The sequence below is a fragment of the Colobus angolensis genome, unplaced genomic scaffold, assembly GCF_000951035.1.
Source record: "Colobus angolensis palliatus isolate OR3802 unplaced genomic scaffold, Cang.pa_1.0 Scaffold639, whole genome shotgun sequence".
Lineage (NCBI taxonomy): Eukaryota > Metazoa > Chordata > Mammalia > Primates > Cercopithecidae > Colobus > Colobus angolensis.
Genome location: NW_012120032.1, coordinates 1,001,454 through 1,015,276, shown reverse-complemented (window position 1 = coordinate 1,015,276; position 13,823 = coordinate 1,001,454). Strand labels below are relative to the sequence as shown.

At 32.8% G+C, this 13,823-nt stretch overlaps 1 protein-coding gene across 3 annotated transcripts; it reads left to right on the top strand.

Moving 5' to 3' along the window:
- Positions 1-4,634: 4,634 nt before the first annotated feature.
- Positions 4,635-12,435, top strand: NTS (neurotensin). Of its 3 annotated transcripts, XM_011963959.1 has the most exons (5): positions 4,637-4,816; positions 6,992-7,053; positions 7,217-7,224; positions 8,721-8,940; positions 11,671-12,435. In XM_011963959.1, exons 1-5 carry the CDS (start codon positions 4,744-4,746, stop codon positions 11,821-11,823), a joined length of 516 nt encoding a protein of 171 aa, XP_011819349.1. In that variant the 5' UTR covers positions 4,637-4,743; the 3' UTR covers positions 11,824-12,435. The 3 variants fall into 3 exon arrangements, with proteins under 3 accessions (XP_011819348.1, XP_011819349.1, XP_011819347.1); XM_011963958.1 differs by lacking the exon at positions 7,217-7,224 and having other exon boundaries at positions 4,635-4,816; positions 8,716-8,940; XM_011963957.1 differs by lacking the exon at positions 7,217-7,224 and having other exon boundaries at positions 4,641-4,816; positions 8,686-8,940.
- The last annotated feature ends 1,388 nt before the right edge of the window (positions 12,436-13,823 follow it).

Genomic DNA, 13,823 nt, shown 5'->3' with positions numbered 1-13,823 from the left:
ATGAAACTCCAAGTAGAGCTGCTAATGAGGTGATTGCTTATACAATTCGAGTAGTCAGAGACACAAACTTGGAGGTTATTAGGAAATAGATAGGATTCAAAACCATAAGACTTATCAGATTCACTGGGAAAGCACTGTAAATTTAAAAAGAATTATAAACCCAAGAAGTATGAATAATATAAAGCCATTACATTCCAAATTTAACATGTAGTATATTCTTGAGAAAAAGAAAAAAAGTGTTTCACTGAATTTGCTCCTGATAGACGGTAGCTCAAGTACATCTGCTCTGTTTCAGGTATTGCGGATGCTATGGAAATTTTCTTAGACTTTGTAATATTAAAAAAGAAGAGAGAAAGTTTTCTTATAATAACAGTTTATCTCATTTATTACATTAGATACACTAATTTATAAAACTAACAAACATGAAAGAAGAAATTTGTCAGGAACATTTTTTTTCTGTAATATTTTTATTTTGGTCTTATTCAAAAGGGAGACCTATAAGGACACCTACCTGAGCATTACACATAATGGGTGGTGATTTTGTGGGTATTTACATTTTTTCTTAGATATGAGAAGCAAGATTATAAGTGAAGTCAGCGATGGCTGCAATGTGGAGCGTGGTTAGTTAAATAAAGTAACTCATTAACGTGTAAGTCCCAAGCAAAGCGTGTGTTGTAATTACGGTTTAAGTTGCAAAATATGCTTTCACTACAGAAATCAGTCATAGATTTTTCCAGGTTAATTACCTATAAGGATGCAACAGCAGAGACAGGAAGAGTCGAAAGGAAATGAGCTGGGAATTTATAAGGATTATGGGCAAAACAAGGTTATATACAGATTGGGAAACTGAACGTTTGTTTTACATTTACCTAAATCTCCAAGGTTGGGTTATACACATCCTGTGTGGGTGTATGCATGAGAACATCCATCTGTGTTTCTAGAAAATACACTTTAATTGAACAGAAAAATCAATTGGGTTCACAGACTTTGACATCATTATTTGTTCAGATGAATCAGTTGCAGCTTCAAATGATAGACTCATTTATAGAAATGGAGCAAACTTACAATTTATCTAAACATTCAGCTGATGATTGTACATGATCCAAGGACAATCTTCTTGAATGATTTTTTTAAATTTAACTTTTCCAGTCAGAGAGGAAAAGGATGATGAGACAAAAGACTGAGAAAACTGACCATAAAAATTCACATAAAATATGAAGATTAATGATAACAAAAGAGTGTTAAAAGGTATGGCTGAAAGAAACATTTAAAATTAAAACATGGAAAGGGCATGTAAGAAATTTAACATAATCAGTACTTTCATTCAATTTAGTAAGTATGTATTGAGCACTTATGGATTATAAACCTTAGAAGTCAGAATGTTTTCCTTCTAGCAGTTTAAAGTTTACCATAAACTGTATAAACAAACTACTGAGCATTTAACAGAAAACTAGGAAAAATAGAAGTAGACAATACTACTTTCAGGACTCAAACTTGGAAATATTTTTGTTGATTAGGCCATAAAACAGGATGATCAAAGCAAGGTGAAGGGGAGATTCCAGGTTGTAGAAACACAACAGGCCAGGTTTTGGATATTTAGGTTACCAATAGATTGGAAAGGCTAGGAAGTTGTTACTGAGGTATTAAAGTCCCTAGAGCCATAGGAAGAAACTGTCAGGAGCTGAAGAACCAGCGCTTCATCAGTTGGTTCCAGAGCTTGCCCTTCTCCAAACGAGATAAGCTTTCAGACCACTCCAATTCTTTAGGTGTTTCTGTTGACTATTTTCAGCAATTACCTAATAAAAGTCTGACATAAGTAACAGTACAAGCTTAGAAATCTACCTACTTTAAAGACGTTGCAATCAACAGGTACCTAACAAGTGACATCCACTTAAGAAGGCCAACACAGGAAGATTATTAAAGGACAATGTTTAAAATCTTTATCAGATGTTTTAAGAACTAGGTAACCCTTAGAAGGATATAAGGTAGGCCAGGAGCGGTGGCTCACACCTGTAATCCCAGCACTTTGGCAGGCCAAGGCAGGCGGATCATGAGGTCAAGAGATCGAGACCATCCTGGCCAACATGGTGAAACCCCATCTCTACTAAAAATACAAAAATTAGCTGGGCGTAGTGGTGAGCTTGTAGTCCCAGCTACTCGGGAGGCTGAAGCAGGATAATTGCTGGAACCCAGGAGGTAGAGATTGCAGTGAGCCGAGATCACACCACTGCCCTCCAGCCTGGCAACAGAGACCCCATCTCAAAAAAAAAAAAGGGGGGGGGGGAAGGATCTCGGGTAAAAAGCCTTTAAAATAAGAACAGTTCATCCATCTCCATAGCAAGGTGTCTACAATCTTGCATTAAAGGCTTCATTTAGGAAGTTCGTAGAGTACTTTTTAAGTGGACATACATACTTAACCTTTATCCCTACAACAAATTTTTTTATTGGTTTATCTGTAGCTTGAAGGCATTAGATTAGAGCTAGAAACAAAAAACAAAAAACATTAAAAGAAAATACCAATTAGAGGTCAAAGTTTATCTACCTCATAATTCTACCAAAGTTATACATCTTTTTTCCCCAAAAGAAAAATAGCATATAGCATCTATTTGAGTTCGAATTATTTGACATAACTTAATGTTTCTCCTGTTCTTGAATGTTTATCATATATCTCTCAATTTTCACATTAACAACTAATATCCATGTTATATATTTAAAGTGAATTTCCATTATTCCTTCTCCCCCTTTTTTTCTAATTAATTAGGAATCAATTTTGTCAACATATTGAAGAAATCATTTCAGGAAAATAAGATTCACACTTCCTTTTTACTATTAGACTGCTATCACACATTTTAAAAGATCATTCTTTGTATTTGCAATTCAAAAGCAGAGAAAACAACCAATTTAATTAACATGCAAAGTATATATAATTTTCCTGATTTGTTAATCAAAGTGGCTTTAAGAGGATTCTGTCACAAAGATGCTGTGATCATAACAAGAAAGTCAGCACAAATCCTCACTTCGACTCTGTTAAGTGAAAATAAAGAGTTTCAAGCTTCCATTGCTCCCCCTAATGGTAGGAAAGCAGAAAACATCTAAATGAATGTATTTCACATTTCTTTGTCAACTAAACACTTTACAGAAACTTTCCTCCATATATGTTCAATATTGTATTTTATGTAAGTTCCCAAAACAAACTAAAAGTAATAAATATATCATTTATTATTAAATTCCTGGTATTATATGAAAGACTCCTTACTATTCTAAGTAATTATTAAATGCTTGGAATTAATCTCTTAAGTTTAGGGTAAAGGTGAAAAAGTTAAACTCATAGATTGTATAATATAAATCAACTATTGATAGGAATCAATCCTATTTGTTTCTCAACTGTTGCTATATGACTGATTTATTTAAAAATTAAACAATGCTCAGGCAACTTTACATTCAAATATTCACATCTCTAGCAGCACTGACTTGTCAAATCATCCCATGCATCTTGAAACACCTACTACAAGAAGAAAGCTTTACTCTAAAAGGCATTTTGAGCAATTTTCTTTCAGAACTCAAACAAAGAATGGGTATCAGTGTAACCCATTAAATACACAAAGACTATCATAGAAAAGTGACTTTGGTGAACGGTGGTTATTTAGGATTGTCTCCTTGCCAAAAGTACAATCTAATTTTTATGATGAAAAGAGTATTATACAGGGAAAGAAAGCTTATGCAATAGTAAAAACAGTTGAGAAGGGAATTATACAAAGAATGAGGCATGGCATCCAGAATGAATTCAAAAAGAGCAGAAAAATATAGGCACAAAAAGAGATAATGTACAGAAAAAAAAGTCAGTGATACAACAATACAAATATTTATGTGCTAACATTTAAGTAATTTAGAGCTGGATTTTATAAACATGAAAGTGTTTTTCTAATACATTCAACCAAAGGTCAGCACACAGTCATCTCTCATTACTTACAATAAAATATTTTCGATTTGTTAGGAAATAATATCTTATTCCCTGGATCTATTATTTCTTTTTATTGGTTTTCTTTCTATTCTCTAAATTTATTTGCTTAATTTTTATAACTGATTCTCTGACTATATTCCATCTTATTCTAGCGTGGATTATTTAAAACCTGTATTAGTTTTGGAACCACTAAACATTTGCTCAGAAGTTTGAATTACCAGAAAAGCCCCTAACTCAAGAACTTCCAAGCCTAAGGAATCACTGATTTCATGCATTCATCCTTGAGATTTTACTTAAAAATTAGAAATAACAGATCTCATATTTCACAAAATCAAAATGACTTTTGGAGTGGGGGAATGAGAAGTGGGAAAAGGATGATACTGGGGGTTCTTTGTCAGTATGCTGTACATAGCAGTGCAGTTGAATGACTCCTTCTGCACGTCAGAAATCCAAAGCAGCAGCAGCAGCAATTAGGGAAGATCGTCACTTTCACTCAAGGTTCAGAAATGGGGGAGGAGAGCAGGGGGGACAAAGGAAAAGGGGAGGAGAAAGCAGGGCGAAGAGGGGAAGGATAGAGGTGAAGATAGGGCACATCCTGCACAGATAATGCCTGTACAATCAATGACATCATCCTCCTGCTTATATATATAGGGGAATGGCCAGAGCACCTCTCATAGTTCACTCACTTTCAAAGCCAGCTGAAGGCAAGAGGAAGTGCTATAGAGAGCCCCCTTCAGTGTGCTTCTGACTTTTATGGAATTGGCTTGTTAGAAGGCTGAAAGATGATGGCAGGAATGAAAATCCAGCTTGTATGCATGCTACTCCTGGCTTTCAGTTCCTGGAGTCTGTGCTCAGGTAAGCAAAACAGAATTTCACAACTCCCTGAACTGATTTCTTTTTTCTCTTTTGCAGTGTGTTGCTACTTATGTTAATGTATCTAGGGAGAAGAGTTGCTCTCTTTTATTCAGGATTTACCTTTTAGTGACAGAAACTGAATATCTTTTTCTCTGCCTTTATGATTACTGAGAGCTGTATTTTCCCTTTTAAAATCTACAAAGCAATAAAAGGTATTTCAATGAAACACTGCATGACCCCCTTTGGAATGCAACCACTAGAGGAAAAAAAACCTTACAAAACTTTCAATTAGGCTGATCATTATCTAATGAGAAGTACAGAGACCTGTAAACCTGCAAACCCATCATTAAATCCCATTCCATTTAAAATGTTTTACTCTCATCCTCATTCAATCTCTTAGGAAACGGTGGCCCTCATGCCCTTGTAATAGTCCCCATATTATTTTCTTAATTGTTTGTGTTAAGATAACACATAAAGTGAAAATTGATGCTTACTGAAAAATGAATGAAGCATTATTTGTAGAAATTCATTTCTAGAAAAATACAAAAATATTCCAGATCCTTTTTGAGAATACAGTTTGCATAGTCTAATAAGTATACTATTAATATAACTGTTTGGCATTTTTTCCATGCCATTTAAGTTAATACAAAATACAGTTGGAAAATTGGTATTCTTATATTGATGTAAATGATTTGACTTTAGAGTGTTTTGCATGTTGTGTGAAAGGAGAAGCTATATAGTCCTAAATATCTATGAATAACTCACTTTGAAAATAAGATTTAAATTGAAAGGTATAACATGAAATATTACAACCATTGAAAAAGGCTGTACTTAATATTTAAAAAATATTTGAATGACCACTTCAAAGGGAAAAGAACACCTTAGGAAGTAAATGCAGCAAAAATAATTTAACCTGTTCTGTGCTTTTGTGTATCATAAATATGACATTGAAACGTTTAAGTCAAACTCATGCTATCATTTGATTTAAATTATGACATTACAATCTAAGAAGATATAAATGTGATTTATGCAACATTTTAAATTTATTTTAATCATTAGAACATAACTTTCAGCTTCTACTTTTTAAATCTTATGAGAAAAAACAAACTTTTCTACAATTATGATTTTATCTGAAAGTTATATGAGATTAAAGATTCACATACTTCTGGAAGAAAAACTGGGTTATTGATTAAGCACTGTGATTATTAACTTGAAACTACTTGTTGTAATAATGCAAAACTTATGAGGATTTGGGTATACATTGTTCATAAATTCCTAATACAGATTATGTCTCTAACAAATAGGGAGAGAAGATCTCTTGTATAATTTAGGTTCTAGGTAAAATTAAGCCAATAGTTTCTCCGATTCTGACATTTCTTTTTACTGAGTGTGAAGTACAAGAAAGATAGAGTCATTTTTAACTTGATTTTTATTATCGTACACTATTTTCTAAATTTTCCTTCTTTGTAAAATATTCGTTAACAGAAACTTGGATAGAGTTTTTAAAAAATCCAGAGACCCATTTTCAATGCTGTTGTACATGTGTTGTTGAACAGCTCCACTTTTGCTTTAAACAGTTTCCTTAAATGCCTATGATAAAATTAAGGATACATAATTCCAAATTCTTGCTTAAAGTACAAATACAATTCTTTCAATGTGTGTTTTGTAAGAAAGCATCTCAAGTTAAGTAAATGTCAGTATCTTTATTATTCTAAAATTATCAGTAAGCAATTCCCTTTGGTTTTGTCTTGAAAAAGTCTCTTGTATAATCTTCATTATGTTGTGTTTTTAAATATTAATATGCATATTTTCTATATATGTAAACTATGGCTGGTAAGAAATAAACTACTCTAGCATATTTGGTAAAATATGTGTTGTACAATATAATCACATTTTAAAAATCTGAAATTCAAAGATTAAACAACTTGAAGTCATCAACAGCTGTCTGAACAAATAATCATATGCTTACTTTCTTAGAAGTGCTTCTACTATTTTAGCTTCCTATTATGCTAAAATATACCTAAAGTTTGTTTTTTAAGATTACTATTTTTAAGAAAATACATAAGAAAGACACTAACCTCTAAGACTACTTTTTAAAATTAACTTAAAATCTGTAGATTATGATATAATTATATCATATGTGATTATAGTAAACCTGATTTTGATTTTACTCAGATTCAGAGGAAGAAATGAAAGCATTAGAAGCAGATTTATTGACCAGCATGCATACATCAAAGGTAACTTTTTCTTTTCTTTAACTCTGGGTTGAAGAACATATGAACTTCCATTATAAATATGGTATCCTTTTCCTATAGTAATAACTTCCCATCCAGATTTAAAAGTTCCTTAAGAGGCACTTCCTTTTTGGAAAAAAAAAAAAATTATTTTAGTTAAAAGAAGTTAAAGGTGTTGATATGACAGGTAAAGAAATTACAGTTCTATCAATCAGTACTTTGCAATTTTAATTAATTGCCACACATATTTACGTGCCTGTAAATGTTTTTAAAGGAACTTGTTTCCATGCCTTTTACATTGGGTACGATGAAAGGTATATTGGTCTCAGTTTAAATGAAAACAAAGCGAGCTCTTTGCCTTTTTTTATTATATTGGGGGAAATAGAAAGGTGTTCTTAAATTAGAAATAACAGTTCATGACAACCTGCGAAAGAAATGTAGTAGAGAGGGGAGAGCAATGGATTGGCAAGCAGGAGCATTGAGATCTAATCCTGAAACGGTGACTTATTAATATTTTATCTTTAGCAAGTTGATTAGTTTACCTTGTTTACCTGTGTTTCCTTGTTTTTAAATGCAGTTCATAGTCTTCTAGACATTTACCGTTCTATAATGTATTTAGGAATTACTAAACTATACTCTTCATTTTATGTCTGGATTTAAATTCTCCCTATACCAGACATGCTATTTTTACATGTTCTTATTCTTTTTTCTTTAATTGAGCCAAATACAACTTTGCATCCTGGGCCCTATTACTCCTCTGCTGGGGTCTTGAAAGCAAGTTTCTAAAATTCCAATCTGTACCTAGGAATACATTCTGGGGTACATGTGCGGGATGTGCAGGTTTGTTACATAGGTAAAGGTGTGCCGTGGTGGTTTGCTGCACCTATCAACCCATCACCTAGGTATTAAGCCCAGCATGCATTAGCTATTTTTCCTAACGTTCTTCCTTCCTCTACCCTACCCTCTGACAGGCCCCAGTGTGGGTTGTTCCCCTCCCTGTGCCCATGTGTTCTCATTGTTTAGTACTTAATCAGAACACCAAAGGCTACAACCTCTTCAGTTCAAAAATAGACAACTGAACTTAATAGTCTGTGTTAGAAAATGGGATAAGTTACGTGCCTTGGTGTCTTGGTATAGATTTACCTAATTCCCAGGTGCAAGTTAATACATAAAGGTCCTAAATAATCTGTGATGCTACCTATAACAATTATTAATGTGTGGAATGCATTACTATCTTCATGTTTTGTAATTGTCCACATTTAATAATACCATCTTTGTCACTGCCCCATTACACATTAAGCTGAAATGTAATAGACATAGAATAATTTTTTTAATTTTAATTTTTCATCTGTGATATATATCATATTTACATATTTCTGCTGTCATTTTAATTTCCTTGCTTTCTTACTTTGCTCTGTGTGTACACACATAAGTGCATGTGGATGTGAATATGACTATAGAGTTTTCTTAAATAGAATTTATGAGATATTGGCACTATACAACTTTGTGAACATGATGTTACTAAATAAATAACACTGTGTTTACTAGACTGGAGTAGCAATCAGACTCTAAATGTGATGGTTTAGCACACTGGGAATTCATTTCTTGCTCATGTAACACAAGTTTTAATTGCAGGGTTTTTTTGTTGTTGTTGTTATGTTTCAGATTAGTAAAGCACATGTTCCCTCTTGGAAGATGACTCTGCTAAATGTTTGCAGTCTTGTAAATAATTTGAACAGCCCAGCTGAGGAAACAGGAGAAGTTCATGAAGAGCAGCTTATTACAAGAAGGAAACTTCCCACTGCTTTAGATGGCTTTAGCTTGGAAGCAATGTTGACAATATACCAGCTCCACAAAATCTGTCACAGCAGGGCTTTTCAACACTGGGAGGTATAGCAATAACAAAATGTTAATATGATTATAGTTATACTAGTTAACTCTCATTTGTATTAATTTATTAAATTCCCAATCATAATCATAACAAGAAGAGTTACAATTATTTAAAAAGAACAAGCAATTGTTGAAGTCAACACTGCTTCAGATCATCAAAATGTCCTTCAAATATTTGAAACTCAGCAAAGTATGTTTTTCTTCAACCTTAAAAAGAGGATATATCTTCAGGCAGATTTGATCTACATGTTTTTATTATGCTTAAGTGGATGGCTTGTTTAGGCAATTTTTGTTGTTGTAGGTAGTGGCATATCTAACAAATTTAAGCAACTCAAAATGTTGTCTTAGAAACACAAAGTCATGTGTAGTGATCTATAAACAAACTATAAATCTATAAACAAAGTGATCCAAGTAAAACTGGAATAAAACATAAAGTTTTCCGTTTGTATTTGAATATATTTGGCAAATAAAAAATATATTTTTATGTATATACAAATATAAGATAAGGATATATTAGGTTGGTGCAAAAGTAATTGTGGTTCTTGCCATTACTTTTGCCATTACTGTTGACGACAAAAACCGCAATTACTTTTGCACCAATCTGTTATATCCCTGTTATTCCAGTTTTATCTGGAACCTGTTGTATTTGAATATATTAGGCAAATAAAAATATTTTTAATTTACATAAAGGTATATATAATAGGGATATGTATCTGCCCATCCTTTCAGTTTATTTGGAAACCTTTGTGTTCTGTGTTTGTTTTTAAATGCACACCAGTGGGTAATAATGTACTTGCAAAATGCTTTACAATTTATTGCCTTCATTGATATATTTTGCTCTGAAATGTAAATTACAGCTTTGAGAAGATATAGAACGATGTCAGGATAAAGAAGAGGAGGGGGAAGAAAAATAAATTCTTCAACGAAAACAAAACAGATGTTTAAAAATTTCTGACAAGGGAAACATTTCTTTCAAATTAACCTCTAAGAGAAATTTGGTCAATATTTTATATTCTGGATTTATACTAGCACTGGGGATCTGAGGGTGCCTTCCCTGCTAATCTAACAAACTTGTGATTGACTACCAAAGAGCTACCCTGTAGATAAGAAGAAGTGCAGGCAGAATTTCTAGTGTTTATTATAACTGGTTAGCAAAAAGATAAATAAACAAAAAACTGAAAAGACCAGTTTTAAATTTACTATTAATTATTTAATTTAAATTCCTGGTAAATTGTTTAGTATTTAAACTATATTTTGGCTGGGCACAGTGGCTCACGCCTGTAATCCCAGTACTTTGTGAGGCTGAGGCGGACTGATCACTAGGTCAGGAGATCGAGACCATCCTGGCTAACACGGTGAAATCTCGTCTCCACTAAAACTACAAAAAATTAGCCGGGTGTGGTGGTGGGCACCTGTAGTCCCAGCTACTCAGGAGGCTGAGGCAGGAGAATGGCATGAACTCGGGAGGCAGGGCTTGCACTGAACCTAGATCGCACCACTACACTCCTGCCTATATTTTTATATAGGAAAATGTCCATTATATGTTACTTAACCCCCCCCCAAAAAATCCTCAATAAACTACTATGTAGACCAATCAAGTGCAAATAAGATTAAAACTTTTCCCTATTTGAAATGTTATTGAGTGATTTAAAATAAAATGATAATATTCTGAGCATAGTACAAGTAATTACAGCTATGCACAAAAAAACTAAAGATTAAGAAACTAGATTGTCTGACAGTAGCTGTTTTCTCTCTGAAATTGAATAGCTGTGGGTTGAAATAAAGCACTTGGTTGTAAGATTTTATTCATGTGCATTACAATTTAAAACTTAGTCCCCATCAATATTTGTTACAGTGAACCCTCAAATTAGAAGACAACTAAAAATACAAAAAAAAATTATCTTTAACATACTTTTAAAGTTTATTCAAATTGTGTATTAAACTATGGACAGATTTCTTAAATGGTAGCTGAAATTTTTGAGTCAGAACCATATTCTTAGAAAAAAAGTTATAGTTAATATTAGAATGGGGCATATTTCTGCCTCTTGATATTAGGCAAGATTCTGCATGGAGCTTAACTCCTTTAAGTTATTGAATCTGAGCTTGCTTTAATGATTAAGCACCACAATCTAAAGAGATTGTCATCATTTAAATCGAGTTCCCATACGTTGATTTCTACAACTGACGAAGTTGGATAAAGCAATTTTAATGCCTCTATTGAGAAATAGATCCTTGGAATGGTTTTCATGTCAAATCAGTAACTGACTTAATTGAATATAAAATTTTGTTACCTTTGTGGCCAAACTTGGTTTACCAGATCAAAAACTATATTTATTGAAGTATATATTTCATACTTTTGGCATTTCCATCATAAATTGAAGCCTGAAAAGTACTCAAAGGTCTATTTGGTGTTTTTCTACAAAAGGCGGGATTAGTGTACAGTCTTGAAATACATAGTTAGTAAAGTATATAGAAATTTTTTAAAAGAGCTAGCCTGGTGAATTAGGAAGAATCCTGAACTGAGTCAGAATTACCATGTTCTTATACTATTGCAGCCACTGAATAGCCGTCTCTCCTTTGAAAAAACAATTTCTTTGAACTTCATGTGTCTCATATCTCACCTACATATGTCTTGCTGTCTTAACAGTAAATGAGATAGAATGTAGAAAATGCTCTGAAACAAAAGAGTTTATTCATATAAGTTTCACTTACTTCATCTCTATCTTGCAGTTAATCCAGGAAGATATTCTTGATACTGGAAATGACAAAAATGAAAAGGAAGAAGTCATAAAGAGAAAAATTCCTTACATTCTCAAACGGCAGTTGTATGAGAATAAACCCAGAAGACCCTACATACTCAAAAGAGATTCTTACTACTACTGAGATAATAAATCATTTATTTATATGTGATTGTGATTCATCATGCTTTAAATATCAAATTATATTTGTGTGAAAATGTGACAAAACACAGTAATTTGTCTCTTCTACAATTGTGGTTTATTGAATGTGATTTTTCTGCACTAATATAAATTAGTCTAAGTGTTTTCAAATAAATCTAAATCTTCAGCATGATGTGTTGTGTATAATTGGAGCAGATATTAATTAAGTCACATGTATAATGTTTTGTAATTTTGCAAAACATATCTTGAGTTGTTTAAACAGTTAAAATGTTTGATATTTTATACCAGCTTATGAGCTCAAAGTCCTACAGCAAAGCCTAGCCTACATATCATTCACCCAAAACAAAGTAATAGCATCTCTTTTATTATTTTGACTGAATGGTTCATTGAACTGAAAGAAACATACATTCTTTTCAAGACTTCCTCATGAATCTCTCAATTATAGGAAAAGTTATTGTGATAAAATAGGAACACCTGAAAGATTGAATAATAAACTATTGTTAATTATTCCTATTTTAATGAATGACCCTTGAACTGAATTTTTTGTCTGTTAAATGAACTTGATAGCTAATAAAAACACAACTAGTCATCAAAATCATGTTTCTCCACAGATTTGCTTCTTTATAGTGTTACTTTTTATTGAATTTTCCCCCTTTGCATTTTGACCTAGTAAATAATAGTTTTACTTTTAACTTCACTGAGGTATTTATGTGACTAATATTTTTCTCATGTTGGACAGGCATATTTGAGGCAAAAGCTATGTTTGAAATAACACCTCTTAAATTTTCTTTAAGATCATACATACAGTGTCTGAAGCCCTCAAAGTCTTTGCAAGTCATCATTAGTAGTGACTTTCTTGACTCTTTCTTTCATAGAGGTCTAGGAAGTCTTCTCCTCGCAAGGCTGCAACCTATCCCACACTCATTTATGCAAGATAAATCAGAGCTTGAGTTGTTCTGATATTAAGAAGACTTTACAACTCCATATCCCTTTGAGAAGATTGTCCCTCTTTGAGGATTAATATTACTCTTGGAAGAAGTGAAGAGAAATCTATAGATCTCTGAGTTTTTCTTGTAAAATCATGACTTCTCATTACTACTACCCCACCATCTCTTACCATCCCAGTAGTCTCATAATTAAAAGTGCCCAAAGTCCTGCTTATAAGAAGGAAACTATTTCATAATGATTAAGAGTGTCTTCTCTGCAGCTAGAATGCCTAGATTCAGCTCCATTACTCACTAAGCAGTATTGGATAACTTAACCTCCCTGCTTCTTCAACCATAAAATGTAGACAACAACGAGGTTTGCAGGAGGATGATACGAGTTTATACACACACACACACACACACACACACATATACATATATATGTAATGCTTAGAATGATACCTTGAACATATTAATGACACACTAACAGTTATCAGTAGTAACAGTAGTACCAACTTTCGCATAAGAAAGTACTCATCAGATGATATACTTCTCTGTTTACTTCATTAGTTAAAAAGGTTCAAATCTACTAGGTCATACATCATCATCAAAACTCTGTTCTAAGTCAACACCCACTCTTTTCCAACCCTTTAAATCCTTTCATTGGTTATTCTATGAAATTCATGGTCATTGCTTTATTAATAGCTTTTTCAATGCCTGACTGACTTTTATAACATGTGTTAACATTATCTGGAAGTGAGGTATGTATTCTGGTCACTACCATACCATTTTTCCTTTCCCTTTTAAAAACTATGGATTATTTGAAATACAGAGAAAACTATCCATTTTTATTCTTAGGTTCAATGAAGTATGGAAAGTTGTGTAAAAAAGACTGAATAAAAAAAGGGTATGATCTAATGATAATACATTGAGTGGGAAAACCCAGCAAGGCCTGTATGTCTATATTCTTCTTGGCCTCTCTGTGCAGTACTTTTTTATTCTGGATACGGGGCAGCATCCTTTCTGAAATGAAGTTCTTATGACCTGCAATCAAACA

Coding starts and splice junctions, on each gene's coding strand:
- NTS (XM_011963957.1), top strand. CDS start 4,744: ATGATGGCAGGAATGAAAATCCAGCTTGTATGCATGCTACTCCTGGCT. Junction 4,817..6,991: donor TTCCTGGAGTCTGTGCTCAG/GTAAGCAAAACA, acceptor GATTTTACTCAG/ATTCAGAGGAAGAAATGAAA. Junction 8,941..11,670: donor GGGCTTTTCAACACTGGGAG/GTATAGCAATAA, acceptor TCTATCTTGCAG/TTAATCCAGGAAGATATTCT.